A 22,157-nucleotide genomic window follows, 5' to 3' on the forward strand; every position below is an offset into this window, starting at 1 on the left:
TACATGAGTCCAAATCTGCTGCAACCTGTCCACCACAGTATCCACACCAGGACAGTCCGAAGACTCAACCTGCCCTGAAGAGAAACGAGGATGGAACCTAGAGTTGCAGAAAAACGGCGAAACCAAGGTAGCCGAGCTGGCCCGATTATTAAGGGCAAACTCAGCCAAAGGCAAAAAGGACACCCAGTCATCCTGATCAGCAGAAACAAAGCATCTCAGATATGTTTCCAAGGTCTGATTGGTTCGTTCGGTCTGGCCATTAGTCTGAGGATGGAAAGCCGAGGAAAAAGATAAGTCAATGCCCATCCTACCACAAAAGGCTCGCCAAAACCTCGAAACAAACTGGGAACCTCTGTCAGAAACGATATTCTCTGGAATGCCATGTAAACGAACCACATGCTGGAAGAACAATGGCACCAAATCAGAGGAGGAAGGTAATTTAGACAAGGGTACCAAATGGACCATCTTAGAGAAGCGATCACAGACCACCCAAATGACTGACATCTTTTGAGAGACGGGAAGATCTGAAATAAAATCCATAGAGATATGTGTCCAAGGCCTCTTCGGGACCGGCAAGGGCAAAAGCAACCCACTGGCACGAGAACAGCAGGGCTTAGCCCGAGCACAAATCCCACAGGACTGCACAAAAGAACGCACATCCCGCGACAGAGATGGCCACCAAAAGGATCTAGCCACTAACTCTCTGGTACCAAAGATTCCAGGATGACTAGCCAACACCGAACAATGAACCTCAGAGATAACTTTATTCGTCCACCTATCAGGGACAAACAGTTTCTCCGCTGGGCAACGATCAGGTTTATTAGCCTGAAATTTTTGCAGCACCCGCCGCAAATCAGGGGAGATGGCAGAAACAATTACTCCCTCTTTGAGGATACCCGCCGGCTCAGATAAACCCGGAGAGTCGGGCACAAAACTCCTAGACAGTGCATCCGCCTTCACATTTTTAGAGCCCGGAAGGTACGAAATCACAAAGTCAAAACGGGCAAAAAACAGCGACCAACGAGCCTGTCTAGGATTCAACCGCTTGGCAGGCTCGAGATAAGTCAAGTTCTTATTATCAGTCAAGACCACCACGCGATGCTTAGCTCCTTCAAGCCAATGACGCCACTCCTCGAATGCCCACTTCATGGCCAGCAACTCTCGATTGCCCACATCATAATTTCGCTCAGCAGGCGAAAACTTCCTGGAAAAGAAGGCGCATGGTTTCATCACCGAGCAATCAGAACTTCTCTGCGACAAAACAGCCCCTGCTCCAATCTCAGAAGCATCAACCTCGACCTGGAATGGAAGCGAAACATCTGGTTGACACAACACAGGGGCAGAAGAAAAACGACGCTTCAACTCTTGAAAAGCTTCCACAGCAGCAGAAGACCAATTGACCACATCAGCACCCTTCTTGGTCAAATCAGTCAATGGATAAGCAATACTAGAAAAATTGCAGATGAAGCGACGATAAAAATTAGCAAAGCCCAGGAACTTTTGCAGACTCTTCAGAGATGTCGGCTGAGTCCAATCATGGATGGCTTGGACCTTAACAGGGTCCATCTCGATAGTAGAAGGGGAAAAGATGAACCCCAAAAATGAAACCTTCTGAACACCAAAGAGACACTTTGATCCCTTCACAAACAAAGAATTGGCACGCAGGACCTGAAACACAGTTCTGACCTGCTTCACATGAGACTCCCAATCATCCGAGAAGATCAAAATGTCATCCAAGTACACAATCAGGAATTTATCCAGGTACTCTCGGAAGATGTCATGCATAAAGGACTGAAACACTGATGGAGCATTGGCAAGTCCGAATGGCATTACTAGATACTCAAAATGGCCCTCGGGCGTATTAAATGCAGTTTTCCATTCATCGCCTCGCTTAATACGCACAAGATTATACGCACCACGAAGATCTATCTTGGTGAACCAACTAGCCCCCTTAATCCGAGCAAACAAATCAGATAACAACGGCAAGGGGTACTGAAATTTAACCGTGATCTTATTTAGAAGGCGGTAATCTATACAAGGTCTCAGCAAACCATCCTTCTTGGCTACAAAAAAGAACCCTGCTCCTAATGGCGACGATGACGGGCGAATATGCCCCTTCTCCAAGGACTCCTTCACATAACTCCGCATAGCGGCGTGCTCAGGCACAGATAAATTAAACAGTCGACCTTTTGGGAATTTACTACCAGGAATCAAATCGATAGCACAATCACAATCCCTATGCGGAGGTAGGGTATCGGACTTGGGCTCATCAAATACATCCCGGTAATCAGACAAGAACTCTGGGACCTCAGAAGGGGTGGATGACGAAATAGTCAGAAATGGGACATCACCATGTACCCCCAGACAACCCCAACTGGACACAGACATGGATTTCCAATCTAATACTGGATTATGGACTTGCAGCCATGGCAACCCCAACACGACCACATCATGCAGATTATGAAACACCAGAAAGCGAATAACTTCCTGATGTGCAGGAGCCATGCACATGGTCAGCTGGGTCCAGTACTGAGGCTTATTCTTGGCCAAAGGCGTAGCATCAATTCCTCTCAATGGAATAGGACACTGCAAGGGCTCCAAGAAAAACCCACAGCGCCTAGCATACTCCAAGTCCATCAAATTCAGGGCAGCGCCTGAATCCACAAATTCCATGACAGAATACGATGACAAAGAGCAGATCAAGGTAACGGACAGAAGAAATTTTGACTGTACCGTACCAATGGTGGCAGACCTAGCGAACCGCTTAGTGCGCTTAGGACAATCAGAGATAGCATGAGTGGAATCACCACAGTAGAAACACAGCCCATTCAGACGTCTGTTTTCTTGCCGTTCAACTCTGGTCAAAGTCCTATTGCACTGCATAGGCTCAGGTTTAAGCTCAGGTAATACCGCCAAATGGTGCACAGATTTACGCTCACGCAAGCGTCGACCGATGTGAATGGCCAAAGACATAGACTCATTCAGACCAGCAGGTATAGGAAATCCCACCATGACATCCTTAAGGGCTTCAGAGAGACCCTTTCTGAAAATAGCTGCGAGCGCACCTTCATTCCATTGAGTGAGCACTGACCACTTTCTAAATTTCTGACAATATACCTCTATCTCATCCTGACCCTGACACAGAGCCAGCAAATTTTTCTCTGCCTGATCCACTGAATTAGGTTCATCGTACAGCAATCCGAGAGCCAGGAAAAACGCATCGATATTACTTAATGCAGGATCTCCTGACGCAAGGGAAAATGCCCAGTCCTGAGGGTCGCCACGTAAAAGAGAAATAATGATCTTAACTTGTTGAACTGGGTCACCAGAGGAGCAGGTTTCTAAGCAAGAAATAGTTTACAATTATTTTTGAAACTCAGAAATTTAGTTCTATCTCCAAAAAAACAAATCAGGAATAGGAATTCTCGGTTCTAACATAGAATTCTGAACCACAAAGTCTTGAATATTTTGTACTCTTGCCGTGAGCTGATCTACACATGAAGACAGACCTTTAATGTCCATTGTAACACCTGTGTCCTGAACCACCCAAATGTCTAGGGGAAAAAAAAGGCAAAACACAGTGCAGAGAAAAAAAAAAGGTCTCAGAACTTCTTTTTTCCCTCTATTGAGAATCATTAGTACTTTGGGCCTCCAGTACTGTTATGATAAGGTAATTCAGTACCACAATGGACATAGAGGTCAGAGCACATACAGTGACCTGACAATAACCCAAAAACATTGAACGAGCTCTGAGACGTGGGAACTCTGCTGACCGCAATCCCTAATCCTCTCCAACCACACTAGAGGCAGCCGTGGATTGCGCCTAACGCTCCCTATGCAACTCGGCACAACCTGAGAAACTAGCTAGCCTGAAGATAGAAAATAAGCCTACCTTGCCTCAGAGAAATACCCCAAAGGAAAAGGCAGCCCCCACATATAATGACTGTGAGTTAAGATGAAAAGACAAACGTAGAGATGAAATAGATTTAGCAAAGTGAGGCCCGACTTTCTGAACAGAGCGAGGATAGGAAAGGTAACTTTGCGGTCAACACAAAACCCTACAAAAACCACGCAAAGGGGGCAAAAAGACCCTCCGTACCGAACTAACGGCACGGAGGTACACCCTCTGCGTCCCAGAGCTTCCAGCAAGAAGGAAAAAACAAATAGACAAGCTGGACAGAAAAAACAGCAAACAAAATAGCAAAGCAGAACTTAGCTATGCAGAGCAGCAGGCCACAGGAACGATCCAGGAGGAAACAGGTCCAAAACTAGAACATTGACTGGAGGCCAGGATCAAAGCACTAGGTGGAGTTAAATAGAGCAGCACCTAACGACTTCACCACATCACCTGAGGAAGGAAACTCAGAAGCCGCAGTACCACTTTCCTCCACCAACGGAAGCTCACAGAGAGAATCAGCCGAAGTACCACTTGTGACCACAGGAGGGAGCTCTGCCACAGAATTCACAACACATGCCATGCCGCATTGATGTAGTAATTAATGCAAAAGTAGCTTCGACCAAGTATTGAGTGCATTTACTGAACATACATTTCAGTAGGCCAACATTTCGGATTTTAAAATCACTTTTTCAAGCTGGTGTTATAAAGTATTCTACTTTACTGATATAATGACTTTTAGGTTTTCATTGGCTGTAAGCCATAATCATCAACATTAACAGAAATAAACACTTGAAATAGATCACTCTGTTTGTAATGACTCTAGGTAATATATGAGCTTCACTTTTTGTATTGAAGAATTGAAATAAATGAACATTTTGATTATATTTTAATTTTGTGAGATGCACCTGTAGTGAGTGAGTCAGTGAATTATACAGATGAGATGAGGCCCCAAACCATGGGGCAAAATCGTCCCATGTTATGGTGTCCGGTTTAGCCACAAAATGGACTGGTGTTTTATTTTTATTATTCTCCCACCCTCCCCCTTTCCATGACCCTCTGCCGAATTTTCTCCACCATGTATGTTGCTAACAGTGCAGTTCCTACACTGGTGCTTGGTAATACAAAGGCCCTAGGACCCCTTTATCCAAGAACCCCGTAGCATCCACATGCTCAGTATATACATGTGCATACTAATGATTTCTTTTTACCTCTTAGGACACTTCATATATTTTAGAGCGAACTCTATAAATGGAGGGAGCACCGCCTCGTCACAGCTGAAGAGTAGCTTTCTGGTGAAGCCTTCTGAGGAAGCTCAGTGCCAGGTAGTAATTATGAATTATATATAATGCCAAATAAAGGTTTTCCCCAACATATTTGTTGAAGTCAAAGATAAAGTGATCCATCCCTTTAAGATCTTTTGATGATTTATAACTTAATTTTTCATGGAAGAATTGCACACATGCTTCAAACCTTTTTCTTCTAATTCACACATCCCACAAGTGTGTACTTGTAAGAAGATGGATGTTTTGCCTACGTTTCCCCTTAAAGGTACGTACATTGTGGTGATGTATTTAAACGTGTGATGTGTTTACTGACATGCGTTATTAGTGACAGCGTGGTATTCTGTCCAACAGTAGGAAGAGTTAAAGTTAAGAATTGGGACTAGCCCAGAGAGGGAGGGGCAAAAGTAAGGGGCAGAGACAATATCATGTCAGGAGGTCTGATAGGACTCAGCCTGCAGCAGAAGCAGACCTATGGTCTGATAACTAAGCAGAGTAGCATGAGGTATGTGTCCCTGGAGTGAGTGGAGACCGAGTTAATGGATAGCGAGATCCAGGAAAGAGGCAAGAGGAAGTGAGCTTGCAAGTCCTGGAGGTAATGGGACGAATCAGAGCAGGGAACATGAGATGAAGAAAGGGCCCAGGGTGGTAGTTCCAAGGCGTCAGTCAGCAGAGAAGTTGAGTAACAGCCATAATGGCCAAGTAGGCCCCCTAAAGGGGAAAAGGATGTAGTTGAAGTACAGGAATCTCCCTTACTGACTGGAGTACCGTTGTTGGGGATGAGCAAAGTTCCTGAAATACCGTGATGAACTATGTAAGGAAGGATACAGAAAATGTGTATGAAGATGTTCCATGTGTGGCACCCCAGAGTCCGGTTGCCACGGTGACATTGCCTTCCTCTGAAGGTTGATGTCATGCCTGGAAGCAGGAAGAGGTCCCCATGCCAGGTAATACACAGCATGCAACACAATTCTGGCTCCAGGCCAGAAAGGGGAGCTCTAGACCCGACTTTAGGGGAGCTGCTCTCTCTGGTTGGGAGGAGGAGTCAGTTTTTAGGCTGTTAGGAAGTGAGTGAGGGAAGGAGAGAGAGTGGAGACAAGGGCTCTGGGGAATTGCAGCTGTGTCAGAGCTGACCCCGGAGTGGAGCGCTGACAAGAAGAATGCCAGAGTCCTTGGCTGTGCGGGTGCTGTACTCCCCAACAGCTGAATCTGGATGGCAGGGGATTGCAAGCTCCCTGGCCCCCCAAACACCCGGAGGCACCGCAGCAGACCAAGAGCCCTAGGCTGCTACTGAACAGGCAGTGCCCATGATAGGCTTGCGCTGTCTGCCATACAGGTCGAAGCCAACACACAGGATAGGGCCACAGCTCGCTACAGGCAGCAGGGACCCGAAAATAGAGCGCAGCAGGAAGGCTTCCAACCCCACCTGGCAAGGTGGACTCCCTGAATGCTTCCAGGCTAGCCGGACTCCCACTGTTCTCTGTAACTGGTACCCCGGACTGCATGTTCGCCTACCAAGAAGTAAAGGTAAAGAAAACAGCACTTTTCTGTGTCCCTTGCTTATTCTCTTCTCCCCAACGTTAACCGCCACCTGAACCGACTGTTAAATCTGCCTGGGGGCCCCGCTCTACCCGTAGGGAGCTGTACCATCTTTGCTGCATCACCATCGGCCCCAGTGGACCTGAACCGCAGCGTCTGCCATCCCTTCCGAACACCATGGGTGGCGTCACGAATCAATCCCATATAACTTTTCCCCTTGCATTTTTATTGCACGCCCAGGGCCACGGAGTCGGGTCACGGCCCCTTGACTTCCCCAAAGAACTGTCTGACTCGGTTCCGAGTACACTACGGCCTTGGTGGGCATTGCACATGTATTAAGAGAAACGTTCATGAAGTTATGCACATGCATATATTATTCCCACCAAGTTATTGTTCAGTAAAAATCAGTTCCTTTTTAAGTGGTGGTCTCCATCATGGAACATATCAACATCTGGTCACCGGCATCATGCGGCCTGCAAGGCTGGAGCCACAGCCTCATCATTCTGGGTCATAGAACTCGAGAACCACACCCATGGCTACCGCCTGTGCCACGTTAGATACTTTCTTACTTTTCCCTTATGTGTACTGTCGATATACCAAAAAGCCTTAGGTTGTGAAATTACTAGAATAAAAACAAACTATTTTTTCATTACTCCCAAGAGTAATACAAAAGTTTTTTTTTTTTCAAAATTAGTCATCTCGATCTCTATGGGATATTTTAAACAAAAGGAAAGGTAAAGAAGGGTCCATCTTTAACCCAAAGTTGCTTAAATGTGTATTTTTCTTTGCTTTTTTGTGCCTTTTTATGATACTTTGTACAGTTTTATAGGGTATTTCTTCTGCTTCAGGTTCATTACTTTTTTTCAGACAAAAATGCAACAAGAGTTGATATGTTGTTTTTTTCCACTCTGGAGAAAAAAACAAGAAGTGGAAAAAATAAAACAGCACCTGTCACGCCGTGAGCGGCGATAAAGGGGCAGGGAGGCATACTGGGAGCCGCACCTGTCCCTACCACTTTAATGTGGCTCTGGCTTTCCCTTTTCACGGGGGTACCTATGATGGTTAGGAGGCCCGAGCCGCTAGCGTATCCCTGTCTCCTGTGCAGGCCCTATCTGTGGCCCCCTCTCCCCCCAAAGGAGGTGGACTGCACCAGTGTAATAATACAACAAATAACAGGGTATACAGACAAGGTAACTAAAAGACTCAAATTCACCAAATGCTCACACAACCACAGAGGAACACAGAGAAGGGAAGAGAAGGAATAAACTTAGGGAAGAAAACGGGTTTAACAAGCAACCAAAACAGCAGACACCAATCTCTGTAAATAAACCTCCAACACCAACACCACGCTCCTTCAACCTCCAAGCCAGGCAGTAGAACTGATCACTGACACTAGTTGTAGTCAGGACTGGGTCTATATAGAGGATCAGATTACAAAATCCACTTAAGCTGAGAGAGACCCAGCTCTCAGCAATAGGGTTAACTCCTGCACTGCTGGCACAAAGCAGCCAGGTCAGAATACAGGTGAAGAGCTTCTGTTCACTGTGTGTGAATGAGGCCCAGAGCGTTGCGGTTCTCTGGAACCTCTCTGTCGCGGTAGTCCCGTGACAGCACCACTATTGTTATAGGTGCGTTTTCACCTTTTTTATGTTAATTTCTAAGCATATTTTCCCAACTTCTCATAAAAAATGATGTGAACATGTTCAACACTTGGAACGTAGGACATATATTGCAAATATGTCCCTTTCTTTGCGCTGAAGCTCTTCCTATCTTCTAAAAGAGAATATTGTGGGATACAGCCTTCAACATGGCAAAAAATACTTAGGGCCTGATTCATTATTGAACTTGCTTCTGTTTTTTGTGGTGTTTTTAGTGTTTTTGCGTCTTTTTTATTTGTACCTTATTCAACATTCCACTTTCCATCTTATGCAGTGGGAAAAATAATATTTGATATACTGCCGATTTGCAAGTTTTTCCACCTACAAAAAATTGAGAGGTCTGTAATTTTAATTGTAGGTATGCTTCAACTGTGAGAGACAGAATCTTTAAAAAAAATCCAGAAAATCATTTTGTATGATTTTTACATAATTAATTAGCATTTTCTTGCATGAAATAAGTATTCAATACAATAGAAAATCAGAACTTAATATTTGGTACAGTAACCTTTGTGTGCAATTACAGAGGTCAGACATTTCCTGTAGTTCTTCATCAAGTTTGCACACACCGCAGCAGGGATTTTGGCCCACTCCTCCATACAGATCTTCCAGGTTACAGGGCTGTCACTGGGCAACACTGAGTTTCTGCTTCCTCCAAAGATTTTCTTTTGGGTTCTGGTCTGGAGTCTGGGTAGGACACTCCAGGACCTTGAAATGCTTCTTACGTAGCTACTCCTTAGTTGCCCTGGCTGTGTGTTTTAGGTCATTGTCATGCTGGAAGACCCAGCCACAACCCATCTTCAATGCTCTTACTGTGGGAAGGAGGTTGTTGGCCAAAATTTCACGATACATCCTCCCTTCAATATGGAGCAGTTGTCCTGTCTCCTTTGCAGAAAGCACCCCCAAAATCTGATGTTTCACACACCATGGTTCACAGTTGGGACTGTGTTCTTTGAAAGTCTTCAAACAGGCTGGACAGACATCTGTCTGAGATGGTTTAGTGAATCCTGTGCTGCATTGAGCAGAACGTTGGACATGATGATCCTTGAGGTCCCTGTCAAATCTAATATTCTATGATTCTATGATTCTACTCTTCCTTCGTCATCCTCCAAACACGGCGAGTGTAGTTGATACCAAAAAGTTCTATTTTGCTCTCATCTGGCCACATGACCTTCTCCCATATCTCCTCTGGATCATCCAGATGGTCCCTGACAAACTTCATACAGGCCTGGACATGTGTTGGCGTGAGCAGAGGGACCTTGCATGCCAGGATTTTAATTCTTGATGGTGTAGTGTATTGCTAACCTTCATGTTTGAGACTGTGGTCCCAGCTCTCCTCAGAGCGTTGAATAAAAAACACAAATATTAATACTTATGGACTTCAGTGATTCAGCAGGGAAGAACAGGACCATGTTTTACCTAATTTTATACTTAACGGCCGGTCCTTATTGAACCCGTGGATCTGCTGCAGCGAATCTTCCCAATGCTTGACTTCAGCTATGTTTGGTGAGTGCAATCCTTTGCATTAACCATATATGTCTCAGATAAAACCCTATTTTTTGCACTATTTCCTACAACAGTTTTTATAGACAGCTCTTTGGTTGCGGCCATGGTGGAGAGGCTGGATTGTGATTGAGTGAGTGTGTGGACAGGCGTCTTTTATACTGGTAAGTAGGGTTGAGCGACCTTGACTTTTTTAGGGTCGAGCCGGGTTTCGCGAAACCCGACTATCTCAAAAGTCGAGTCGAGTGAAATCGGCCGATTATGGCGAAAAGTCGAGGATCGACCGAAACACGAAACCCAATGCAAAGCCAATGGGAATTTTTTTTTTTTCTTTCTCTCTCTCTCTCTCTCTCTCTCTCTCTCTCTCTCCCCCCTCCGTCCGTCCCTGAACTGAAAAGCTGGTGTTACACAGTGCAAATCGCTACAGCGCACAAGTGACAACATGGCGATAGGTGTCCACGCCCCTAAGACCTATGTCATCACTCTGCCCACGCCCCTTCATTGGCTGAAAAAAATGGCGCCAAGCGCGTCATACGAAACACGACTTTGGCGCGAAAGTCGCGTACCGCATGGCCGACCCCACACAGGGATCGGGTCGGGTTTCATGAAACCCGACTTTGCTAAAAGTCGGCGACTTTTGAAAATGAACGATCCGTTTCGCTCAACCCTACTGGTAAGGAGTTCAAACACTTAGTACAGGTAACGAGTGCAGCGTAGGAGTTAGGTGATCAATTACTTATTTCATGCAATGAAATGCAATTTAATTATGTAAAAATCATACAATGTGATTTTCTGTTATTTTTAGATTCTGTCTCTCACAGTTGAAGCATACCTACAATAAAAATTACAGACCTCTCCATTCTTAGTAGGTGGGAAAAATTGCTGCAGTGTATCAAACATTTATTTTCCCCACTGTAGGTGTTTGCTTGTTATATTTTTTTCTTTTTATTAAATTCACCAATGTGGGCAAAGTTTGGGGTTTTCCGATGGTTTTGTTTTACTCATCATTTGCAACTTTTTGAAATGTCTCAATATTTTTAGAAAATGTACTCCAGTCCCCTCCCTTGGAGTAATTATATGTATTCTAGTTATTTGGCGCAATTTTGTCATTTTTTTTTGTGAGTACGCCCAATTTTTAATCATGGGGTCCTTATTGGAGCTCTCTTAAGGAGGTTATCTCATCTGTTGGCAATTTAAATCGATGATGGAATGCATGATTTGGCTTGAAAGCACCAGGATAGGAGCCATTCATAAAAACTCCTGGACCTTTCCTTCTCCTCTAGCCATGCCCATGGGTTTCTTTTATGGGGGTATTTATTTATTTAATATCATGATTTATTGATTTATGCTACTTATATATACAGCTCTGACAAAACCCTGTCATGGGCAGCCCAATCTCCAGACCTGAACCCATTTAAAAACCTCTGGAATTTAATCAAGAGGATGTTGGATGGTCACAAGCCATCACACAAAGAAGAACTGCTTACATTTTTGCACCAGAAGCCGTGTGATAGACTGGTGGAAAGCATGCCAAGACGCATGAAAGCTGTGATTAACAATCGTGATTATTCCACAAAATATTGATTTCTAAACTCTTCCTGAGTTAAAACATTAGTATTGTTGTTTCTAAATGATTAAGAACTTGCTATCTTTGCATTATTTGAGGTCTGAAAGCACTGGGGTTTCTTTGGTAATTTTGACCATTTTTCTTTTTCAGAAAAAAAATACAAAATTTATAGCTTAGAAATTCGGAGACCTGTTGACAGAAGATTAGTGAATAAAAGAACAATTTATATTTTACTCAAAAAAATACCTATAAAGAGAAAAATCAGACAAACTGAACATTTTGCAGTGGTCTCTTAATTTTTGCCAGAGCTGTAGTGCTATGTATCTTTTGCATATACTTTACAGGGCCCATGGATACAGACACTATTGCGTTCACTTAGGATTTTATCAATCACAATGATTACATCACCTCATAAAAGATCACTTATCGCTACCCAATACCGTTCCACCAGGTTGATTTATGAATGTGTCCAGGATGACGTATGACATGATGAACCACCCCCATAAAATAGCATCACCTAAAGAGATCATTATCTCACTCGAGATGCAGTAAAACTCTTGATAAATTAGTGCCTCAGGTTTTCCTAGAATATCTGAGATAATTTATTTTCTCTGGTCTCTTCATCTATTAAACAGTGAAGAAGCCAAGGACCAGCGAGATTCTTACCTTCAGTTCTTTGCTTCTTCTACTATATAGATTGTAGAGGTCTGTATGTGATCAAATCAACTTGGCAAAGCATCAATAGGAGCTGCTAATAAATTCCAAATAATCAAGAATTCAGAAGTTTTAGAATATTTTCAATTTACCCATAAGGGGAACTAGTGAGGTTAGGAAGAGAAGGGCCAAATATACCAGATGCCATCAGCTTCACGATAATACCTTTCTGTTGGTACCTTGTAGGACATCATGAGGAGTCCTTGTAAGGTTTCGAACGAGAAGAACAATTCCTTCTTCATCCAAAACCGAATATTGCAGTCTGTTTGGATATAGTCTTGTTGTGGATACATCTTTTTCACTTATCCGAGGGATAGCCTGAACTCACGTCACCATCGCACATACGAAAGCCTCCCCTTCCCACTCCAGTGTACATAAAACCTTCTCTTGTGGCAGTCTCTCCTAGAGCAGGTGCAGACGAGCGTATTTTTTGTCATGTGAGAAAATTTGATCAATTATGTAAATGCCACTCTGATCAAACTCTGATCAGAGTGTCTGCATAGAGTGATCCGATTCTCTCAGATGAAGCGAAGATGGAGGAAAAAAAAGTCTCAATCTTCTCCATTCCGAGTGCCATCAGAATCTTGGATCAAACTCAATGCAGCGTTTGTTTTTTCCTTGGACAGTATGTGTCCGAGCAAAATATCAGGCATGTGCACGGCCCCATAGACTAACATTAGTCCCAGTCTGATCCGAAGTTGTAACTGGTAACTGGTTCATGCGGCACTTTTTGAATGCCCCTATTTATTATACTGATGTCATACTGCATGAGCCAGATACCAGCCAGTATCTGTACAAGTACATGTACAAAGTGCTACTAAGTGCGTGGGAAAGAGATAGTTAGCTACATTAGTGAGATGTGGTGTTATGCTAGTCTAAAGAAATGTATTTTTAGGGCAAGCTTGAAACTGTGGATACTGACAATTAGCCGGATTGTCTGAAGTAGTGCATGCCAGAAAACAGCTGCAGCATGAGAGAAATCCTGGAGATAAAACTGGCAGGTTTAAATTAGATAGGAAGTTAGTCTTAGGTAATTAGTGGAACCGAGAGCACGGCTATGGTGATAGACAGAAATGAGGGAAGAGATGTAGGATGGTGCAGAACTGTGGAGTGCTTTGTGGGTGACAGTGATAAGTTAAAAATGTATTCTGTAGCCAATGGATAACCAGTGCAATGGCTGGCACAGGGTAGAGACACTAGTGTAGCGGTTGGAGAGGAATATGATCCTGGCTCAAACACTCAGGAAAGATCAAAGAGGGGAGAATCTGCGAAAATAAAATAAAAGAAAACCCCAATATTCTACAGTATACATGCTGGTATTGTACGGGCCCACACCATAAAGTTAATGTATCAAACAAATGTACACTAATCTCATTCTGCATTTTCACATACATGTTATTAGGAAGGAGTGCTATAATATCGCATTGTAATGTATGTGATAGTAGGTTTGTAGTCACTGGTGCAACCACTGAAGAGCAACAGTGACGAATAATTTTGATCCCAACCATAAGGATCATCTAAAGATATTATAAAAGTAATACAAACACCCAAGGAAACACAACAAAACCTGCAGCTGCGTGGTATCATAATTTACTTCTATTAAATGGAGTTCTCAGAAGTCTCTCACTATGGAGTGATTAAAGTCCATGCAGTGATTAAAGGCAACTGTTCTATGTTTAGTAATCACTGCTGGGAATCTTTTCTGCCATTATTGTTTTTAATACATTTTAAAGAACTGGAGATGTGGCTGCATTGTGAATTAGGGAGGCTCAATCCTGCGCTGGAAAAACTGATTTCAATGAAAATGTAAAGTAGCAGGACTGGGAAGGGAGGCTCATGTAGATTTGCAGCTCCTGAGAATAAATGTAACTTCTTTATTTCAGAATGAATACGGTAATTGAAAATATTCATCACCGAATTCTTGACCGAGCAAGGAAATCCTTACTGTTTATTTAAATTGCTCAATCCCGTCATGCTCGCTCGTAGTTAGATTCGCAGAAACTATTCCAGTTTGATGGATGCTGGTATCTTTTCATACTGTGATTTATTATGCTCTGATTAAATATAAAGTTCTGAGAATTGATTTACAGACAAAACTAAATATGATTTTTCACTTATTAGAAGGAAAATAGACACAGGCATGGTACAGGACTTTTGACTTTGTATTGAAATTTTCTCCCCCAGAAACAATGCAGTCTGATGAAGCAAGCCGCAAATATTTTTTTCCCGCCTAATTGTTAGAATAGGATAGACCTATTACAGCTCTGAACAAACCGGAACAGTAAGGGTTTGTACACACTAATTTTTCCAACTCTTTTCTTGGAAAAACGCCAGAAAAGCGCTCACAAAACACTCCAAAAATGTTCCTTTTAATTTCTATGCAGAACCAACTTGCTGTTCATATGTTCAGGCTTTTGTGGGTCCGATAAATGCTTCTGGTTTCCAAAAAGGCCCTGATTCATCAAGACTGGCGATTTTCTTGCCGGTCTTGATGAGGGATCGCGTTGGAGTCAGACAGTTCACATTCATTAAGAAGTACAGGCCTCTTAATGAATCAGGAGCATCTGATGAGTGGCGGGCACCTACGTACGGAACGCTATAGCTCGTCATGAATTAGACAAACTCTGGCGTCATGACCTGATGTGCCCTTGTCCTAATAAAAAAACATTACAAAAAGCATCTCTTTCTGGAGGCCCTGCCCTGTCCAGCAATACACAGACAACCCATTGATCTGAATGTGTTAGGCTCACCTGGTGAGGAGAATTCACAAATCCACAGGCCATGGACACACAGACCCACGGTGTTGGCACAACTGTCTGGAAGGCATGTGGAACTGTAAAGGCTCGAACAACAGGCCCTTAAATGGCTGACAGAAGAGCAGGATAGAACACACCAGAAGCCATACAACTCAGGGGGACACATTACGAGGAAAATATCAGATCTGAAGTAACATACAAATATAGGAACAAGGATCCAGAGCAGATAATAACGCTATGTGAACGGTCTGTGATGTTCACAGCAAACGATAGGTTAATCTGTAGAAAGCAAGAGGAAGGCTAACCAGAAAGTTGGAGAGCTTTTAGAAATCACAGTTTTCAAAGATGAATGCAGTGCACTCTCTAAATATCAGTTCATAAAGTTTACTGAAAACAATGGGTTATCCAATGGGTCTTGGTGACCAGAAGTTGTCAATTGCCGAAATCACATGCATCTGAGGAGATGAGAGCAACAGAAGACACTGGATGGTCGCAAACTGCAAACAGCCCTGAGATCAATACAGTATTAATTCTTTGACAAAGGGGTGTGTTCTAGATGGTCTTAAAAGGCCTTTGGAGATGATGTCACTGAGGAACCCCAGTCTACTTGTAAGACCTGACATAGAACACAACAAAGGGTGACGGCCATAGGGGAAAATGAGACAGGTGCACAACACAATGGGCAATGTGCAATACTTTACTTTCCCTGTGATGGTTCTGAAAGGAAATTAAACACTTCCAGCAAGATTTTTTTCCATAGATCACAGGGGTCCTCAAAAGGGGGGCACTATGTCATTAGCTTATTGTCAAAAGACCCTAAACAATTCTATAGAAAGATAGAACTAGGAATTTATCATTGAAAATTTCTATAGTAAATAACTAAAACTAGCGCGTGTGCTTCATTCCCTCTTCTAGGTGAACGTCAGAAGTGCATTATTTCATGGCATAATGGTTATTTTGCTCTAACTGTTTCATTATATTCCAGATTCAGTTTTGGTACCAGATGTGGGGATCCTCCAAAATATCAATATTCATAAAAACATTTAATCAAGAATTGGAACTACTGCACGAGATCACTGACTCTACTGGAGACAACTGGACAAAGGTTTCTTTACCTATCAAGAGTATTTCACTGGATACTGCTCAGGTAAGGATTGTCCACACTGCATGATAACATAATCCCACATAGAGGTGGGATGATACTGGTCTTACACTTTTTGTGAATTGGTGTTGAATTTACAGGAATAATCCAGAACTTTGATACTGATGGTTGATCCTCAATATAGGTCATCAGTATCAGATCGACAGAGGTCTGACACCTAGAGACCCCATTTATAAACTACAACTTTTTTTTGCCCAGGTCTCAAAATAATCTGTGTATTTCATATGAAATCAGAGCAATACAAAGATTCCGTAGAGCCTATAGAGTCTATTTGTGCAGTATTACTACTCAGCTGTTTTAAGGAGTCAGGCGAGACAAAGTACAGTTTGCTGCACTCACTGCTCTTTTAATCCCTTAAAGAAGCACTCTCATCAAAGTTCTTAATGTATTGCAAACATCATATCGTAAAGCACTGTGTACTTACAATTGCTCATTTTGGCCTTCTACCCAGCTAATTATTCTCTTTTGTTCTGCTCTATGTAGAAACAAGATGTCTCTTGTCCCTGCAAGAATCATTCCCCTTTTCAATTCCTGGCCCATCTACTCCTCTCCTCCCCTCTGCCAGGGACTTTTGCAGTGATGATGACTCATACAAGTAAAAGAGACTTCCTGTTTCTACATAGAGCTTAGAAGGATTTAGCTAGTCTTTTTTTAACATAGACCTAATAAAAAAGAGAAGAATTAGCTGGGCAGAAAGGAAAAATGAGCAATTGTAAGTAAACAGTACTATATAATATGATGATTGCAATATGTTAAGGGAACAAAAATTTTGATGGGATGGGAGTGCTTTTTTAAATGCTGCTCTAATATGTCAGCAGTGAAACTCCAGTGTGGCATCCGCTCCAGTTTTCCTTGGCCCAGCACCCATACAACATTATGGGTTCCAGTGGATTACTAAGCCAGTTTTAGGCGCACTGTCACTGCCATCTTCATACAGTTAAGAAGCAGTATTGTCGTTTATTGTATGATCAAATGATTGCAGGTTCAAATCCCCTTAGAGAAAAGTAATTAACCCCTTCCCGACCCATGACGCCACGTAGGCGTCATGAAAGTCGGTGCCAATCCGACCCATGACGCCTATGTGGCGTCATGGAAAGATCGTGTCCCTGCAGATCGGGTGAAAGGGTTAACTCCCATTTCACCCGATCTGCAGGGACAGGGGGAGTGGTAGTTTAGCCCAGGGGGGGTGGCTTCACCCCCCCGTGGCTACGATCGCTCTGATTGGCTGTTGAAAGTGAAACTGCCAATCAGAGCGATTTGTAATATTTCACCTATTATAACGGGTGAAATATTACAATCCAGCCACGGCCGATGCTGCAATATCATCGGCCATGGCTGGAAATACTAATGTGCCCCCACCCCACCCCACCGATCGCCCCCCCCCCCCAGCCCTCCGATCTGCCCGGTACACTGCCCCGCTCCCCTCCGTCCTGTGCTCCGCCTCCCCCGTGCTCTTGTCTGCTCACCCCCGTGCTCCAATCACCCCCCCGTGCTCCAATCACCCCCCCGCACTCCGATCCACCCCCCCGTGCTCCGTTCCACCCCCCGTGCTCCGTTCCACCCCCCCGTGCTCCGTTCCACCCCTCCCGCGTTCCGATCCACCCCCCATGCTCCGATCCCCCCCCGTGCTCTCCCTCCACCCCATCATACTTACCAATCCTGCCGGGGTCCGTCTGTCTTCTCCCTGGGCGCCGCCATCTTCCAAAATGGCGGGCGCATGCGCAGTGCGCCCGCCGAATCTGCCGGCCGGCAGATTCGTTCAAAGTGCATTTTGATCACTGAGATATAATCTATCCCAGTGATCAAAATAAAAAAATGATAAATGACCCCCCCTTTGTCACCCCCATAGGTAGGGACAATAAAAAAATATAGAATTTTTTTTTTCACTGTTAGAATAGGGTTAGGGTTAGGGGTAGGGGTAGGGTTAGGGGTAGGGTTAGGGCTAGGGTTAGGGTTAGGGTTAGGGGTAGGGTTAGGGTTAGGGCTAGGGTTAGGGCTAGGGTTAGGGCTAGGGTTAGGGTTAGGGTTAGAGCTAGGGTTAGGGTTAGAGCTAGGGTTAGAGCTAGGGTTAGGGTTTTGGTATGTGCACACGTATTCTGGTCCTCTGCGGATTTTTCCGCTGCGGATTTGATAAATCCGCAGTGCTAAACCGCTGCGGATTTATGGCGGATTTACCATGTTTTTTCTGCGCATTTCACTGCGGTTTTACAACTGCGGTTTTCTATTGGAGCAGTTGTAAAACCGCTGCGGAATCCGCAGAAAGAAGAGACATGCTGCGGAATGTAAAACGCTGCGCTTCCGTGCAGTTTTTCTGCAGCATGTGTACAGCGATTTTTGTTTCCCATAGGTTTACATTGAACTGTAAACTCATGGGAAACTGCTGCGGATCCGCAGCGTTTTCCGGAGCGTGTGCACATACCTTTAGAATTAGGCCATGTGCACACGGTGCGGATTTGGCTGCGGATCCGCAGCGGATTGGCCGCTGCGCATTCGCAGCAGTGTTCCATCAGGTTTACAGTACCAAGTAAACCTATGGAAAACCAAATCCACTGTGCCCATGGTGCGGAAAATACCGTGCGGAATCCGCAGATGAAATCCGCACAAAAAACACTGGAAATCCGCGGAAAATCCGCAGGTAAAACGCAGTGCCTTTTACCCGTGGATTTTTCAAAAATGATGCTGAAAAATCTCACACGAATCCGCAACGTGGGCACATAGCCTTAGGGTTAGGGTTGGGGTTAGGGTTGTGATTAGGGTTATGGCTACAGTTGGGATTAGGGTTACGGGTGTGGGGGGGTTAGTGTTGGAATTAGATTTGAGGGGTTTCCACTGTTTAGGCACATCAGGGGTCTCCAAACGCAACATGGCACCACCATTGATTCCAGCCAATCTTGTATTCAAAAAGTCAAATGGTGCTCCCTCAATTCCGAGCCCCGACGTGTGCCCAAACAGTGGTTTACCCCCACATATGGGGTACCAGCATACTCAGGATAAACTGCGCAACAATTATTGGGGTCCAATTTCTCCTGTTACCCTTGTGAAAATAAAAAAATGCTTGCTAAAACATCATTTTTGAGGAAAGAAAAATGATTTTTTATTTTCACGGCTCTGTGTTGTAAATGTCTGTGAAGCACTTGGGGGTTCAAAGTGCTCACCACATATCTAGATAAGTTCCTTGGGGGGTCTAGTTTCTAAAATGGGGTCACTTGTGGGGGGTTTCTACTGTGTAGGCACACCAGGGGCACTGCAAACGCAACGTGACGCCCGCAGGCCATTCCATCAAAGTCTGCATTTCAAAAGTCACTACTTCCCTTCTGAGCCCCGACGTGTGCCCAAACAGTGGTTTACCCCCACATATGGGGTATCAGCGTACTCAGGAGAAACTGGACAACAACTTTTGGGGTCCAATTTCTCCTGTAACCCTTGGGAAAATAAAAAATTCTGGGCTAAATAATTATTTTTGAGGAAAGAAAATGTATTTATTATTTTCACGGCTCTGCGTTGTAAACTTCTGTGAAGCACTTGGGGGTTCAAAGTCCTCACCACACATCTAGATTAGTTCCTTTGGGGGTCTAGTTTCCAAAATGGGGTCATTTGTGGGGGATCTCCAATGTTTAGGCATACAGGGGCTCTCCAAACGTGACATGGTGTCCGCTAATGATTGGAGCTAATTTTCCATTTAAAAGCCAAATGGCGTGTCTTCCATTCCGAGCCCTGCCGTGCGCCCAAACAGTGGTTTACCCCCACATATGGGGTATCAGCATACTCAGGACAAACTGGACAAGAACATTTGGGGTCCAATTTCTCCTATTACCCTTGGCAAAATAGGAAATTCTAGGCTAAAAAATCATTTTTGAGGAAAGAAAAATTATTTTTTATTTTCATGGCTCTGCGTTATAAACTTCTGTGAAGCACCTGGGGGTTTAAAGTGCTCAATATGCATCTAGATAAGTTCCTTGGGGGGTCTAGTTTCCAAAATGGGGTCACTTGTGGGGGAGCTCCAATGTTTAGGCCCAAAGGGGCTCTCCAAACGCGACATGGTGTCCGCTAACAATTGGAGCTAATTTTCCATTCAAAAAGTCAAATGGCGCGCCTTCCCTTCCGAGCCCTGCCGTGTGCCCAAACAGTGGTTTACCCCCACATATGAGGTATCGGCGTACTCGGGAGAAATTGCCCAACAAATTTTATGATCCATTTTATCCTATTGCCCATGTGAAAATGAAAAAATTGAGGTGAAAATAATTTTTTTGTGAAAAAAAGTACTTTTTCATTTTTACAGATCAATTTGTGAAGCACCTGGGGGTTTAAAGTGCTCACTAGGCATCTAGATAAGTTCCTTGGGGGGTCTAGTTTCCAAAATGGGGTCACTTGTGGGGGAGCTCCAATGTTTAGGCACACAGGGGCTCTCCAAACGCGACATGGTGTCCGCTAACGATGGAGATAATTTTTCATTCAAAAAGTCAAATGGCGCTCCTTCCCTTCCGAGCCTTACCATGTGCCCAAACAGTGGTTTACCCCCACATGTGAGGTATTGGTGTACTCAGGAGAAATTGCCCAACAAATTTTAGGATCCATTTTATCCTGTTGCCCATGTGAAAATGAACAAATTGAGGCTAAAAGAATTTTTTTGTGAAAAAAAAGTACTTTTTGATTTTTACAGATCAATTTGTGAAGCACCTGGGGGTTCAAAGTGCTCACTAGGCATCTAGATAAGTTCCTTGGGGCGTCTAGTTTCAAAAATGGGGTCACTTGTGGGGGAGCTCCAATTTTTAGGCACACGGGGGCTCTCCAAATGTGACATGGTGTCCGCTAAAGAGTGGAGCCAATTTTTCATTCAAAAAGTCAAATGGCGCTCCTTCCCTTCCAAGCCCTGCCGTGCGCCCAAACAGTGGTTTACCCCAACATATGAGGTATCAGTGTACTCAGGACAAATTGGACAACAACTTTCGTGGTTCAGTTTCTCCTTTTACCATTGGGAAAATAAAAAAATTGTTGCTAAAAGATAATTTTTGTGACTAAAAAGTTAAATGTTCATTTTTTCCTTCCATGTTGCTTCTGCTGCTGTGAAGTACCTGAAGGGTTAATAAACTTCTTGAATGTGGATTTGAGTAGTACCTTGAGGGGTTCATTTTTTAGAATGGTGTCACTTTTGGGTATTTTCAGCCATATAGACCTCTCAAACTGACTTCAAATGTGAGGTGGTCCCTAAAAAAAATGGTTTTGTAAATTTCGTTGTAAAAATGAGAAATCGCTGGTCAAATTTTAACCCTTATAACTTCCTAGCAAAAAAAAATTTTGTTTCCAAAATTGTGCTTATGTAAAGTATACATGTGGGAAATGTTATTTATTAACTATTTTGTGTCACATAACTCTCTGGTTTAACAGAATAAAAATTCAAAATGTGAAAATTGCAAAATTTTCTAAATTTTCGCCAAATTTCCGTTTTTATCACAAATAAACGCAGAATTTATTGACCTAAATTTACCACTATCATGAAGCCCAATATGTCACGAAAAAACAATCTCAGAAACGCTAGGATCCGTTGAAGCGTTCCTGAGTTATTACCTCATAAAGAGACACTGGTCAGAATTGCAAAAAACGGCAAGGTCTTTAAGGTCAAAATAGGCTGGGTCATGAAGGGGTTAAAAAAATGTAAAAAAAAGAGAAAGGAAACAACAGTTTGAATCACCCAAGATTTCCTCATCCAAAAATAAGGAAATAAAAAAGCATATTGAGTTTCCTTGCATGCAAATCCAATTTATCAAAATTTAAAATTGATTATTCCATACAGCAATCGACGTAAAGAAAGGAAAGGCAAGAATTTGTGCTTTCTATTTAATTCACTCCCCCTCCCCCCCCCAAAAAAAAAATGCAATACAAAGTGATCAAAATGTTAGATATACTCTAAAATGGTAACATGCACAAACTACAGCTTTGGACTCCAAAAACAAGCCCTTTTACAGGTGCATTGTAAGAAAAATAAAAATGTTATAGGTTTTGTAAACTGGTGATGCAAACCAATTTTTTTTTTCAGTTCAGAATTTTTTAAGCCACTGAAATAATATTAAAACTAAACTTTGGTA

General features: G+C 43.4%; 1 protein-coding gene across 2 annotated transcripts in view; it reads left to right on the forward strand.

The window, feature by feature from the left end:
* The window catches only part of MALRD1 (MAM and LDL receptor class A domain containing 1), a 419,241-nt gene that overhangs the window by 109,256 nt on the left and 287,828 nt on the right, over positions 1-22,157 (forward strand). For both annotated transcript variants that reach the window (XM_069729529.1, XM_069729530.1), the window contains 2 exons: positions 5,114-5,220; positions 15,898-16,059. In XM_069729529.1, the coding sequence (XP_069585630.1) occupies positions 5,114-5,220; positions 15,898-16,059 (269 nt within the window). The remainder of the gene's footprint in view (positions 1-5,113; positions 5,221-15,897; positions 16,060-22,157) is intronic.

Source organism: Ranitomeya imitator, chromosome 6 (genome assembly GCF_032444005.1).
Source record: "Ranitomeya imitator isolate aRanImi1 chromosome 6, aRanImi1.pri, whole genome shotgun sequence".
Classification (NCBI taxonomy): Eukaryota; Metazoa; Chordata; class Amphibia; order Anura; family Dendrobatidae; genus Ranitomeya; species Ranitomeya imitator.